Source organism: Salvelinus namaycush, chromosome 15, assembly GCF_016432855.1.
Source record: "Salvelinus namaycush isolate Seneca chromosome 15, SaNama_1.0, whole genome shotgun sequence".
NCBI lineage: Eukaryota > Metazoa > Chordata > Actinopteri > Salmoniformes > Salmonidae > Salvelinus > Salvelinus namaycush.
The window spans coordinates 32718980-32731395 of NC_052321.1; the positions used below are offsets into that span (position 1 = coordinate 32718980).

At 42.0% G+C, this 12416-nt stretch overlaps 1 protein-coding gene across 2 annotated transcripts in view; it reads right to left on the minus strand.

The window, feature by feature from the left end:
* The window catches only part of LOC120060451 (bromodomain adjacent to zinc finger domain protein 1A-like), a 43517-nt gene that overhangs the window by 30257 nt on the left and 844 nt on the right, over window positions 1–12416 (minus strand). For both annotated transcript variants that reach the window (XM_039009779.1, XM_039009778.1), the window contains exons 3-10: window positions 10962–11240; window positions 4696–4836; window positions 4383–4481; window positions 4110–4197; window positions 3804–3938; window positions 3448–3520; window positions 1525–1670; window positions 1301–1396 (exon numbers count right to left, since the gene is read on the minus strand). In XM_039009779.1, the coding sequence (XP_038865707.1) occupies window positions 1301–1396; window positions 1525–1670; window positions 3448–3520; window positions 3804–3938; window positions 4110–4197; window positions 4383–4481; window positions 4696–4836; window positions 10962–11240 (1057 nt within the window). The remainder of the gene's footprint in view (window positions 1–1300; window positions 1397–1524; window positions 1671–3447; window positions 3521–3803; window positions 3939–4109; window positions 4198–4382; window positions 4482–4695; window positions 4837–10961; window positions 11241–12416) is intronic.

Here is a 12416-nt window from a genome sequence, read left to right on the forward strand (position 1 = left end):
ACAGTTTTCAACTTTTCAACAAGGGTTTTCTAGCCTTTTAAAACAATAAACGTATTAGCTAACACAACGTGCCTTTGGAACAAGGGAGTGATGGTTACTGATAATGGGCCTCTGTACGCCTATGTAGATATTCTATTTGAAATCAGCTGTTTCCAGCTACAATAGTCATTTACAACATTAACAATGTCTACACTGTAAGTCTGATCAATGATGTTATTGTAAATGAAAATAAAAAGTGTTTTCCTTTCAAAAACAAGGACATTTCTAAGTGACCCCAAACCTTTGAACGGTAGTGTACATTCAGCAGTCCATTAATCAATTGGTGTTTGTGTGTGTGTGCGCGTGCTACGGGGATGAAGCTACGAACCCATAGGATTCTAACAAGCAATTTCAACTGGACTGTGTTTAAAGCATGAGTGGTCAGTAGATGCGCTTGGTTTGAGATCAAAGCGAGAGTAGTCACATGTGCACATTTGTTCATATCCTTTGCTAGTTAGTGACTTCTTAGCCCAGTTATATATCTTTTGTAGTCAGCAATGGGGGGAGTGATTGCTTCCTACAAGAGCACAAAACATGTACATTTCTAGCAGTCTTGGAAAAGCGAGTCAGGTAAAGAGCTTTTTGTCTTAAAGGGGCAGTACTGTATTTTGAGACAGGTTTGAATAAGCCAAGTGACCAATATGCAAAGGGTAGCATAATTAGTCTGATTCTCTGTAATAATGCATTGTATTTTGTAAAGTAGTTTCTTACATAAAACATTGTCACCTGCTTGTCTGAAGGACAAGTGGATAAACAGGTCAAGCCCTGCATGTTTTGTTCAAAAGTCTCATGGAATGTAGGCCTACATTGAACATCACACATTGACTGCTACTGTAGGCTGACTGATAGAACAGCGATTTCCATGTTAAAATGTTATGGGATGCATTTTCTCCATTGTTTTTGAAGGCAGGCCACTCTGGTAGGCCTACATTACAATCAAATTGCCACAGTAGCCTACTTGACCACTGTCTGAAACTAACTTAAAGCGGGTACAGCCTCAGTGTTCACAGTAACGGCGCGCTGGAAGTTGCACAAAATTCTGAGTTTGCGCTCAGCAGAACTGAAAATTGCTCAGTGCCGAAAAATTGAGGGAACATTGGTCCCAGGTGCGTTTGTGCTGTATAGCTAACTCATACTGACCATATGAACTGGATACACAGCACAAACAGCTCTGGGCCCAGGAAAACAAAACTTTATTGTATTAAATAGAAAAAGTAAACATGTTTCAACTATGGAGGATGATAGTTCTGGGGCTGCTCACCTTCAGGTCCTCACACTCCAAGTCTTCTCTGGGTTTGCTCCATATCTTCAGTCGCTCTGCATATTGCTTCTTTTCCTCCTTCAGCTTCTCCCTCTCCTGCAATACAGTATAATGATAAACAGTATAATCTATATTAAGTAAAATGAGAAGTTGTATGGTGTACAAATCAAATGTAAATTAAACAATGAAATTGATAAAAAAATAAGTTCCTCATATCAACTCACTTTTTCCTTCTCCACTTTCCTCCTCTGCTTCTCCTCTTCAAACATCTTCTTCATCTCTTCTCTCTTCTTTTCTTTGTCCTCCTTCTCTTTCTTTTTGGCTTCCAGATTATCTTCTTTCTCCCTCTTCAGCTTGGCCTTTTCATGTGCTGAACAAAATAGATATTGTGGTAACTAATACATATTGATTTAATGTGACGGTTCTGGACAATTCTGGATATATAGATACACAGCGCATTCGGAAAGCATTCAGACCCCTTGACATTGTTACATTAGCCTTATTCTAAAACAGATTAAATCTGTTTTTTCCCCCTAATCAAGCTACACACAACACCCAAAAATGACAAAGCAAAAACAGGTTTAGATGTTTTTGTAAATGTATAAAAAAATAAAAAACGGAAATATCACATTTACATAAGTATTCAGACCCTTTACTCAGTACTTTGTTGAAGCACCTTTGACAGCCTCAAGTCTTTGGTATGACGCTACTAACATGTATTTGGGGAGTGTCTCCCATTCTTCTCTGCAGATCCTCTCAAGTTCTGTCAGGTTGTACGGGGAGTGTTGCTGCACAGCTATTTTCAGATCACTCCAGAGATGTTCAAGTCCAGGCTCTGGCTGGGCCACTCAAGGACATTCAGAGACCTGTCCCGAAGCCACTCCTGCGTTGTATTGGCTGTGTGCTTAGGGTCGTTGTCCTGTTGGAAGGTGAATCTTCACCCCAGTCTGATGTCCTGAGTGCTCTCGAGCAGGTTTTCATCAAGGACCTCTGAAATTTGCTCCATTTATTTTTCCCTCGATCCTGACTAGTTTCCTAGTCCCTGCCGCTGAAAAACATTCCCCACAGCATGAAGCTACCAACACAATGCTTAACCGTAGGGATGGTGCCAGGTTACCTCCAGATGTGACGCTTGGCATTCAGGCAAAATACTTCAATCTTGGTTTCATCAGACCAGAGAATATTGTTTCTCATTGTCAGAGTCCTTTAGGTACCTTTCAGTAAACTCCAAGCAGGCTGTCATGTGCCTTTTAATGAGTGGCTTCTGTTTGGCCACTCTACCATAAAGATCTAATTGGTGGAGTGCTGCAGAGATGGTTGTCCTTCTGGAAGGTTCTCCCATCTCCACAGAGGAACACTGGAGCTCTGTCAGAGTGACCATCAGGTTCAACTCCCTGACCAAGGACCTTCTCCCCGATTGCTGAGTTTGGCTGGGCAGCCAGCTCTAGAAAGAGTCTTGGTGGTTCCAAACTTCTTCCATATAAGAAAAATGGAGGCCACTGTTCTTGGGGACCTTTAATGCTGCATAAATGTTTTGGTACCCTTCCCCAGATCTGTTCCTCGACACAATCCTGTCTCGGAGCTCTATGGACAATTCTTTCGACCTCGTGGCTTGGTTGTGCTTTGCCATGCACTGTCAACTGTGGGATCTTAAAAACACAGGTGTGCCTTTCCATATCATGTCGAATCAATTGAATTTACCACAGGTGGATTCCAATCAAGTTGTAGAAACATCTCAATGATGATCAATAGAAACAGCGTGCAACTGAGCTCAAGTTTGAGTCTCATAGCAAAGGGTCTGAATACTTATATAAATACATTTTTTTATATATATATATATATATATTAAATACATTACCAAAAATGTCTAAAAACCTGTCTTCGCTTTGTCATTATGGGTTATTGTGAGTAGATTGATGAGGGATTTTTTTTTTTTTTTTTTTTTTTAATACGTTACAGCTTTATTCTAAAATGTAACAAAATGTGGAAAAAGTCAAGGGGTCTGAATGCACTGTGTGCATGGCAGCCAAATTGTGGGATCATTCATACATATCTTGGGACGGTCTCATTAGAACTTACATGACAACAGTGCACCAGTTTTTGCACTTACATGCTAACTATTATCTACTATAATATATTGGACTCACCCGTAGCCATCATCTCCTCTTTCTGCTGCATCAGACGAAGCTTCTCTGCTGCTTTCAGTAAGTTGTATTCCATCTAAAGGAAATTATGAAAATGCTATTGAGTCTTGAGACGATTTACAATTCATAGAGGTCTTTACTAACAAGTCCACTGGAGAAAACCTTTATGGAAGTCCAAAAATTATAACAGTTATCATTACAATGTAATAAAATGGTTATATCTTCACTGAGTAATGCTTGACAACAGGTCTACATATGGCATGTGTACCAAATGGCACCCTATTCGCTATACAGTGCAGAACTTTTGACCAAGGCCCGCCCATAGGGCCATTTGGGATGAAGACATTGCCAATCCTCACCTCTCTAGGAGAAGAAACATTCTTGGGTTTGCCCCGCCCTTTAGGAGGGGGACTAAAGACAAACACAGGGGGCTCGTCAGGGAAGAACTGGGAGAAGTGCTGTTCTGCCAACTTGTACTTAGAAACAGTTGATGCCTAAGTGTGAATCACAAACAAGAAACAGTTAGCAACACTGGAGAAAAATGACAGTTACTGGATTCAAATGAATGTGACACAAGACAATCCTGTTCTCCACGTTTTAAATGGTTTTTGCTTAAAAAGGAACACCAACTGACATTCCATTAAAACTCCAGCATTAAATCATACCTTGAGCATGATGACTCCATTCTGTGGTTCACAGTGCTGTTTGAGCAGCAACTTTAATCTGTCCCGTGAAAACGTGTTCTTCTTACGGCTAAAATAAGTGCGAAAGAGAGAAGGTATAACGCTTAGTTATATTTAAAAAGAACGAGGGGATTGACTGTCGATTAACAATATAAGCTGCTTAGCAGGAAGGCAAATGTATTGTGAAGTGTACCACAATAGTAACAGTGCATGGTCGGTCAGTCAGTGGACGTAGTTAATAGTCTCACGACTCACCTCATCTGACCAGCCTTTGTGAATATGGCCTCACTGCCTTCCTTGATGGGCTGCACTTTGTACTTGAACACAGAAGGGTTGACAGATTTCTTCTTCTTCCTTTAGACATAAGGGGAGAAGAGCCAAAAAAGGTTTTTAATGAAAGCCAAAATGGACATAGATAAAGACTGTGCATTCGCAATGGCACCCTAATCCCTACATAGCGCACTACTTTTGACCAGGGTCAGAGGTCTCTGGTCAGAAGTAGTGCACTATATAGGGAATAGGGTGACATTTCAGAGGCAGCTTTGAATTGCGAATCTTACGGACTGACCCATTGGCCTTTGATTTGGGGATATCCTCGTCACTGTCACTGATGACTATGGAGTCCCCGTCCATCTGAAGTTTGGCGTGCCCATTGACCGGCTTGTTGGAATGGTGGGGAGACTGAACATCCAGGATTTCACACGGCTGCCTGTAGGAAAGATCCCAAACACATTTTATGGAATGAAAAACAGTAGAGCCGAACCAATATGGGATTTTTGGGTCCGATACCAGCTTTTGGGGAGGCAAAAGTCAGATTACCGATATACAGCACATATTCAGACCCAGACGTTTCCACTTTTTATTTTTTTATTTACACTAGTCTAATTATAAGATAGATAGTTCCCCTCCAATCTACACACAAGACCCCACAATGACAAAGCAAAACCTGTTTTGAATTTAACATATATTCAAAATATAACACTGAAATACATTTACAAAAATATTCAGACCCTTTACTCAGTACTTCGTTGAAGCACCTTTGACAGCTATTACAGCCTCAAATAAAATGTTATTAGTCACATGCGCCAAATACAACAGTGAAATGCTTACTTACAAGCCCCTAACCAACAATGCAGTTTTAAAAAATACAGATAGGAATAAGAGGTAAAAGTAACAAGTAATTAAGGAGAAGCAGTAAAATCACAATAGCGAGACTATATACAGTGGGGGTACCGATACAGTCAATGTGAGGGGGCACCGGTTAATTGAGGTAGTATGTACATGTAGGTAGTTATTGCAGTGACTATGCATAGATTAAAACAGAGAGAAGCAGTGGTGTAAAGAGGGGGTGAGGGGCACTGCAAATAGTCTGGGTAGCCATTTGACTAGATGTTCAGGAGTCTTATGCTTGGGGGTAGAAGCTGTTTAGAAGCCTCTCGGACCTAGACTTGGTGCTACGGTAGCGCTTGCCGCGCGGTAGCAGAGAGAACACTGTCTGGGGCGGCTAGTGTCTTCGACAACTTTTAGGGCCTTCCTCTGACACCGCCTGGTATAGAGGACCTGGATGGCAGGAAGCTTGGCCCCAGTGATGTACTGGGCCGTTCGCACTACCTTCTGTAGTGCCTTGCAGACGGAGGCCGAGCAGTTGCCATACCAGGCAGCGATGCAACCAGTCAGGATGCTCTCGATGGTGCAGCTGTAGAACTTTGAGGATCTGAGGACCCATGCCAAATCTTTTCAGTCTCCTGAGGGGGAAACGGTGTTGTCGTCGGGGCCTCTTCACAACTGTCTTGGTGTGCTTGGACCATGTTAGTTTGTTGGTGATGTGGACACCAAGGAACTTGAAGCTCTCAACCTGCTCCACTGCAGCCCCGTCAATGAGAATGAGGCGTACTCGGTCCTCTTTTTCCTTTAGTCCACAATCACCTCCTTTGTCTTGATCACATTGAGGGAGAGGTTGTTGTCCTGGCACCACACGGCCAGGTCTCTGACCTCCCTATAGGCAGTCTCGTCATTGTTGGTGATCAGGCCTACCAATTGTGAAATCTGCAAAATTAATGATGGTGTTGGAGTCGTGCAGTCATGAGTGAACAGGGAGTACAGCAGGGGACTGATCACGCACCCCTGAGGGGCCCCTGCGTTGAGGATCAGCGTGGCGGATGTGTTGTTACCTACCCTTACCACCTGGGGGCGGCCCGTCAGGAAGTCCAGGATCCAGTTGCATTGGGAGGTGTTAGGTCTCAGGGTCCTTAGCTTAGTGATGAGCTTTGAGGGCACTATGGTGTTGAACGCTGAGCTGTAGTCAATGAATAGCATTCTCACATAGGTGTTCCTTTTGTCCAGGTGGGAAAGGGCAGTGTGGAGTATATATATATATATTTTTTTTTACACCTTTATTTAACTAGGCAAGTCAGTTAAGAACAAATTATTATTTACAATGACGGCCTAGGAACAATGGGTTAACTGCCTTGTTCAGGGGCAGAACGACAGATTTTTACCTTGTCAGCTCGGGGATTCGATCTCGCAACCTTTCGGTTACTGGACCAACACTCTAACCACTAGGCTACCATAGAAACACTATAGTAATCTCGCAAGGAGAGGTTGTTCAGAGATACTTTTGAGGAGCCGGGAAACGTCATTAGAATCGTATTAACACCCATTGTGTACGTTTCCAATGCATCGTCAATGGACCACGCAGTGCATTCTGGGCGACTCTGACAAGGAGAGCTCTTCTTCATGGAGTGTATGGGCGTCAATGGGGCGCTAGCTCAAAAACACAACATTACCATGAATTTCGTTAACAAGTACAACATTACAAATATTTTCAGAAATGTCAGATAATTAGCTTGTTCTGTCATATTGTATAGCTCTGGTATGGCGACAGAGGAAAATGAGCAGGTTTCGACTCATACCATGACTTCAAGAAGAGATTGCATGACGATTACCTTAGCAACCGCATGACGCAACATGACAACGTGAACGCGATTGGTCGACCGTCTGCTGTGTGCGGCATTACACGGTCCTTCATTTCCCAATGGGATTTCCATCTCTTCTCTCTATCTCTGACTTGTGATCACAATGTACTGTCTGCTATGACAAGAACACGCTAGCTGTTAATTACGAAAATGTTCTTACTTAACTTCTTATGGCTGCATCCCGCTAACGGGATCGATATGACAACAGCCAATGAAAGTGCAGGGCGCCAAATTCAAACAATAGAAATAACTTAATTAAAATTCCTCAAAAATACATGTGTCTTATATCATTTTAAAAGGTAATCTTGTTATTAATCCCACCAAAGTGTCCGATTTCAAATATGCTTTTCAGCGAAAGCACCACAAACTATTATTTTAGGTCACCACCAAACCACAATAAGCACAGCCATTTTTCCAGCGAAATATAGCAGTCACAAAAAGCAGAACTAGAGATAAAATGAATCACTAACCTTTGATGATCTTCATCAGATGACACTCATAGGACTTAATGTTACACAATACATGTATGTTTTGTTTGATAAAAGTTCATATTTATATAAAAAAATCTGAGTTTACATTGGCACGTTACATTCACTAGTTCCAAAAACATCAAGTGATTTTGCATAGCCACATCGTTTCAACAGAAATACTCATCATAAATGTAGATGATAATACAAGTTATACACATGGAATTATAGATATACCTCTCCTTAATGCAACCACTGTGTCAGATTTCAAAAAACTTTACGGAAAAATAAACCATGCAATAATCTGAGACGGAGCTCAGAACAATAGCCAAATTAGCCGCCATGTTGGACTCAGAAACCAGAAAATACATGATAAATGTTTCCTTACCTTTGATGAACTTCATCAGAATGCAGTCCTAGGAATCCCAGGTCCACAATAAATGCTTGATTTGTTCGATAATGTCCGTTATTTATGTCCAATTATCTACTTTGGTTAGCGCGTTTGGTAAACAATTCCAAAGTCACAAAGCGCGTCCACTATAACGTGAAGAAATGTCCAAAAGTTCCATAACAGTCAGTAGAAACATGTCAAACGATGTACTGAATCAATCTTTAGAATGTTGTTAACATACATCTTGAATAACGTTCCAACCGGAGAATTAGATTGACTTCAGTTGAGCGATGGAACGGAGCTGCCTATCACGTGAACGCGCGTGGTCAGCTCATGGCAGTGGTGACTAATTCCTGTCTCCTTCGGCCCCCCTTCACATTAGAGTCATCAGACAAAGTTCTATTGACTGTTGACATCTAGTGGAAGCCGTAGGCAGTGAAAACTCATCAATATCTCGCTGTAATTTCAATGAGAGCTTGGTTGAAAATCTGCCACCTCAGAAAAAATCCAAACAGGAAGTGGAACTTCAGGTTTTTGCCTGCCATATGAGTTCTGTTATACTCACAGACATAATTAAAACAGTTTTAGAAACTTCAGAGTGTTTTCTATCTAATACTAATATGCAAGTATTATCAACTATGACTGAGGAGCAGGCCGTTTACTCTGGGCACCTCTGTGCACCTTTCATCCAAGCTACTCAATACTGCCCCTGCAGCCATAAGAAGTTAAACCATAATGTAAATTACACTTACTCAATACAAAATGTATTGGCTATACATTTCAACTGCAAATGGCATGCACCGATGACAAAACATTAAAGTTAAATGCTTGCCGCACTGGTTTTAGTCACACTTTCCAATTTAGCTAATCTTCTCATCATGAATAAAACACAATGGCCCGAACGGTAATATCTGCGTCAACTAAATAAGCCCACTAGCATTATACTGTTACTGTCTGGGCCTATTGTTTGTATGAAGGATGAGTCAGTGTTGACTTTGGCACCAGTCCAGGGTCACACATAAGTAGCACAGATTGCTTGCTAGCTAGCTACGCTAACTACCTTGCTGGCTAAATAGAGCCTAACTACATTGCTGGTTACATTTACATTTAAGTCATTTAGCAGACGCTCTTATCCAGAGCGACTTACATTTAACCTTTATTTTTTTTTATTTAACTAGGCAAGTCAGTTAAGAACAAACTCTTATTTTTTTCAATGACGGCCTAGGAACAGTGGGTTAACTGCCTTGTTCAGGGGCAGAACGACAGATTTGTACCTTGTCAGCTCGGGGATTTGAACTTGCAACCTTTCGGTTACTAGCCCAACGCTCTAACCACTAGGCTACCCTGCCGCCGGTTAGCTAGCCTGCTAACGTTAACCAAGTGAGCATGCGTTGAGGACAGGGCTGCTTGCTTGAGCGTACTTTTGATGACTTACTTATTCAAATATACTGTCGCTGGCAAGCTGCTCACAGTCAACTCACTATGCCCACTCTCTGACTCTCACGTTGTGACTTACAGAAAGAATGATGTTCAATGAAGAGCTCGTTGAGCGCCCTCTTCAGGCAACCATTGAACATTTCTAAAAATGACAATTTAGCACACGTATTTGTTCATTCTATGTACATAATATTGGTGCTTTACCGGTGGAATAAAGCCAGATACAAATATTTCTGTTAGCTTTATTATCGGCCGATAATAAATCTGTCAACCGAGTAATCGGTCGGGCTCTAAAAAAACCCACATCCAATCTTGAATTAAATAAGTGTAGTAACTATTAGTAACTGTACTTGTAACAACAATCATGGTATTAGAATTGAAATAATAGTCATTGGTAGATGCCCGGACTTTAACAAGAGTATTTGTAACTTGAGACATGCCCTCACTAATACCTAATCCACTGGCCTAACCAAAATACTAGGCCAGAAACACTGAACCTGCTTACAGGCATTTAACTTAGGCACATCAGGCTAAGCACTCAAGTCAGAAACAACTGACAAGAGCATGTTGGCTGAGTAAATCCCTCAGAGCCCAGCCCAGCCAGAAGCCACATGGCAATTGTCCCTGCATGCGCCTGCTTCCCCTATGCCTTCTCCCTCCCTCCTCCCCTGCTGTGGGTCCATGTTTCTTCTTGTCTGGCTGGCTGCCTCTCTGCGCTGCCTACCGCCAAGCCGTGATGAGGTGATGTCTGGGACAACTCCTTGTGCTGGCTTAGCCAACCACAGCACTCGCCTTAGCTCCACCCACTCACTACTGTTGTGTTATCTCCAAACAGCAAGGTCAGCTCATGATGGCTGACTGATCTCCTCTCAGAATACAGAAGAGGGCCCTTTATAGTGATTTAATCCATATGCTCAGTAGATTCTATAACCTAAGAGCCAAAGGATTACAGACTGGTGGTATGAGGGTTAATGGTTAGAGTTTTGCTAAATAAGATTGACCTGTGGGTATTGTACAGACAAAGCTGGCAGATATGACGGAGGGACACAGAAGTCATTGGACCACACCCAGTCATCAGTTCTCCTCTGGTGCCCATCTCCAAACAGCTCACGCAAACTCAACCATGTTGACAAAACAATGTATCTGTTTACTACAGAGCACATGATTCCACTGTCAAAGAGCTGGAATCTACTGTCACAGAGGTAATGCTAGCGAACATAAAACATTTAGTGAATTTTCCTTCGGCTAAATAGGGAAACCATCAGTGGCTCATAAGGAGAGACAGTAAAAGGCATTGAACTCTTTCAGGAAGATGATTTAAAACCAAATGGTGAAAAGTGAAACTGATGACACTGGATGAGGTCATACATGTAAAATAAAGTAAAACTGAAGATGCTAGGTGAGGTCATATGGATAAAACCAACAACACTTGTGATGAGGGTAGGTGAGATCATCATAGGGATAAAATTACTACCTGACACTGGTGTGACTAAGAACACCCAGAGTACAGTAAAGTAAAGCTGATGATGCTAGGTGAGGTCATATGGATAAATCAACACTTTACCTGGTACCGGAGCGGTTCACAACATCCACGATCTCCCCAGGAAAAAACCTCTCCCTGGCATAAGAATACACATCATCACAGATCTCGTGGAGCCGGGTACGGTATGTGAGGGCTGTGAGGTGCAGCAAGGGGACCACCAGGGCTGAGGGGAAGCTCTGCAGGCTACGACGGCCCCTCTTCTCACTCTCCAGTGCTTCCAGGTAGGTCAGGCCAGGTTTGCCTGTCACCGCACAGCTCCACACTAGGCTGTTGCACAAGATGGTCCTCTCAAAGAACTCACTGTGGGGAGACAGGGTGGTTCAGGTCATTGCATATTCCCTAATGTGTACTACTGTGGAGGAACTATAGGAGGACAGGCACATTGTAATGGCTGGAATGGTATTACAATGAGCCTGTCCTCTTATAGCTCCTCCAACCAGCCTCCACTGGTGTACTACTTTCAACCAGGGCCCTAATGTGTGACAGCATGAAATGAAAGTGTTCACCAATTTTGCACGTTTTCTGGATAGAGGCAAAATATTGTTGCCCACACAATCACAGGAGGCCAGGAAAACCCATGCTCCCCAGATCACTGTTGAAAACATTGCTGCATACAATTTATGCCTTGCTTATCTCTGTATACTGTAAACTTGAGGCTTTTCCAAGGTCTCTGCACATAGACAGGATCTTGAAAAACCTCGGTCCTGAAGTTTCTTTAGTCATGTTGATAAATCTGTCACGAGTAAATACAATTCCAAAGAAACGTACCTCACAAATAATTAAAAACACAAACAAACATAAAATAGTCCATCTTCTAAATAGTTTTAAAATAATAAACAAAACTAAGTTGTCCATCACTGCACTAAATTTGCAATAAAAACATACCATGGCCAACTTGTGGTTTGTCTGGAATATATGGATCTGGCTGCCATTGTTTACTTTTTTTTGTCAGAGTTTGTTATTCGTTGGTAAGTCAAAAATGTGTCGTTGTCTAATGGGTAACAATTTGCCCCCAAAAATATTCACTATCAACTACATAACACAGTTAGCATTTTTGATTACTAGTTAGCTAGCAACAATAAACAATCACACAACAATAGCCCCGACCACGTTTCTCACGCTAACTGAGACAGAAAAGTTGCGAGGAGCAGATCTGCCCTTATCCTTCAACTTATGTGAGCAGAAAACCGTCCCATAACTTTCAACAAGATTGGTTAACTACACCAAACATGTTATTCGACAGATATTATATTACATTGTGGCAATAACAACCATAACTTTAATTGAAGTCGACTCAAGTTGAATAGTTTGCAGCGCTAGCTTCTAGCTGGCTAGCAGGCCCAACTAAATACTTGGTTAGCTCGGCTGGTAGAGGTAACGTTAGCTACTCGCTTCAACACTAGTAGCCGCTTGGCTAGCTAGTTAGCAATGATTTAGTTAGCTAGCTAACGTTACGCCTAACAAACAACAATGACA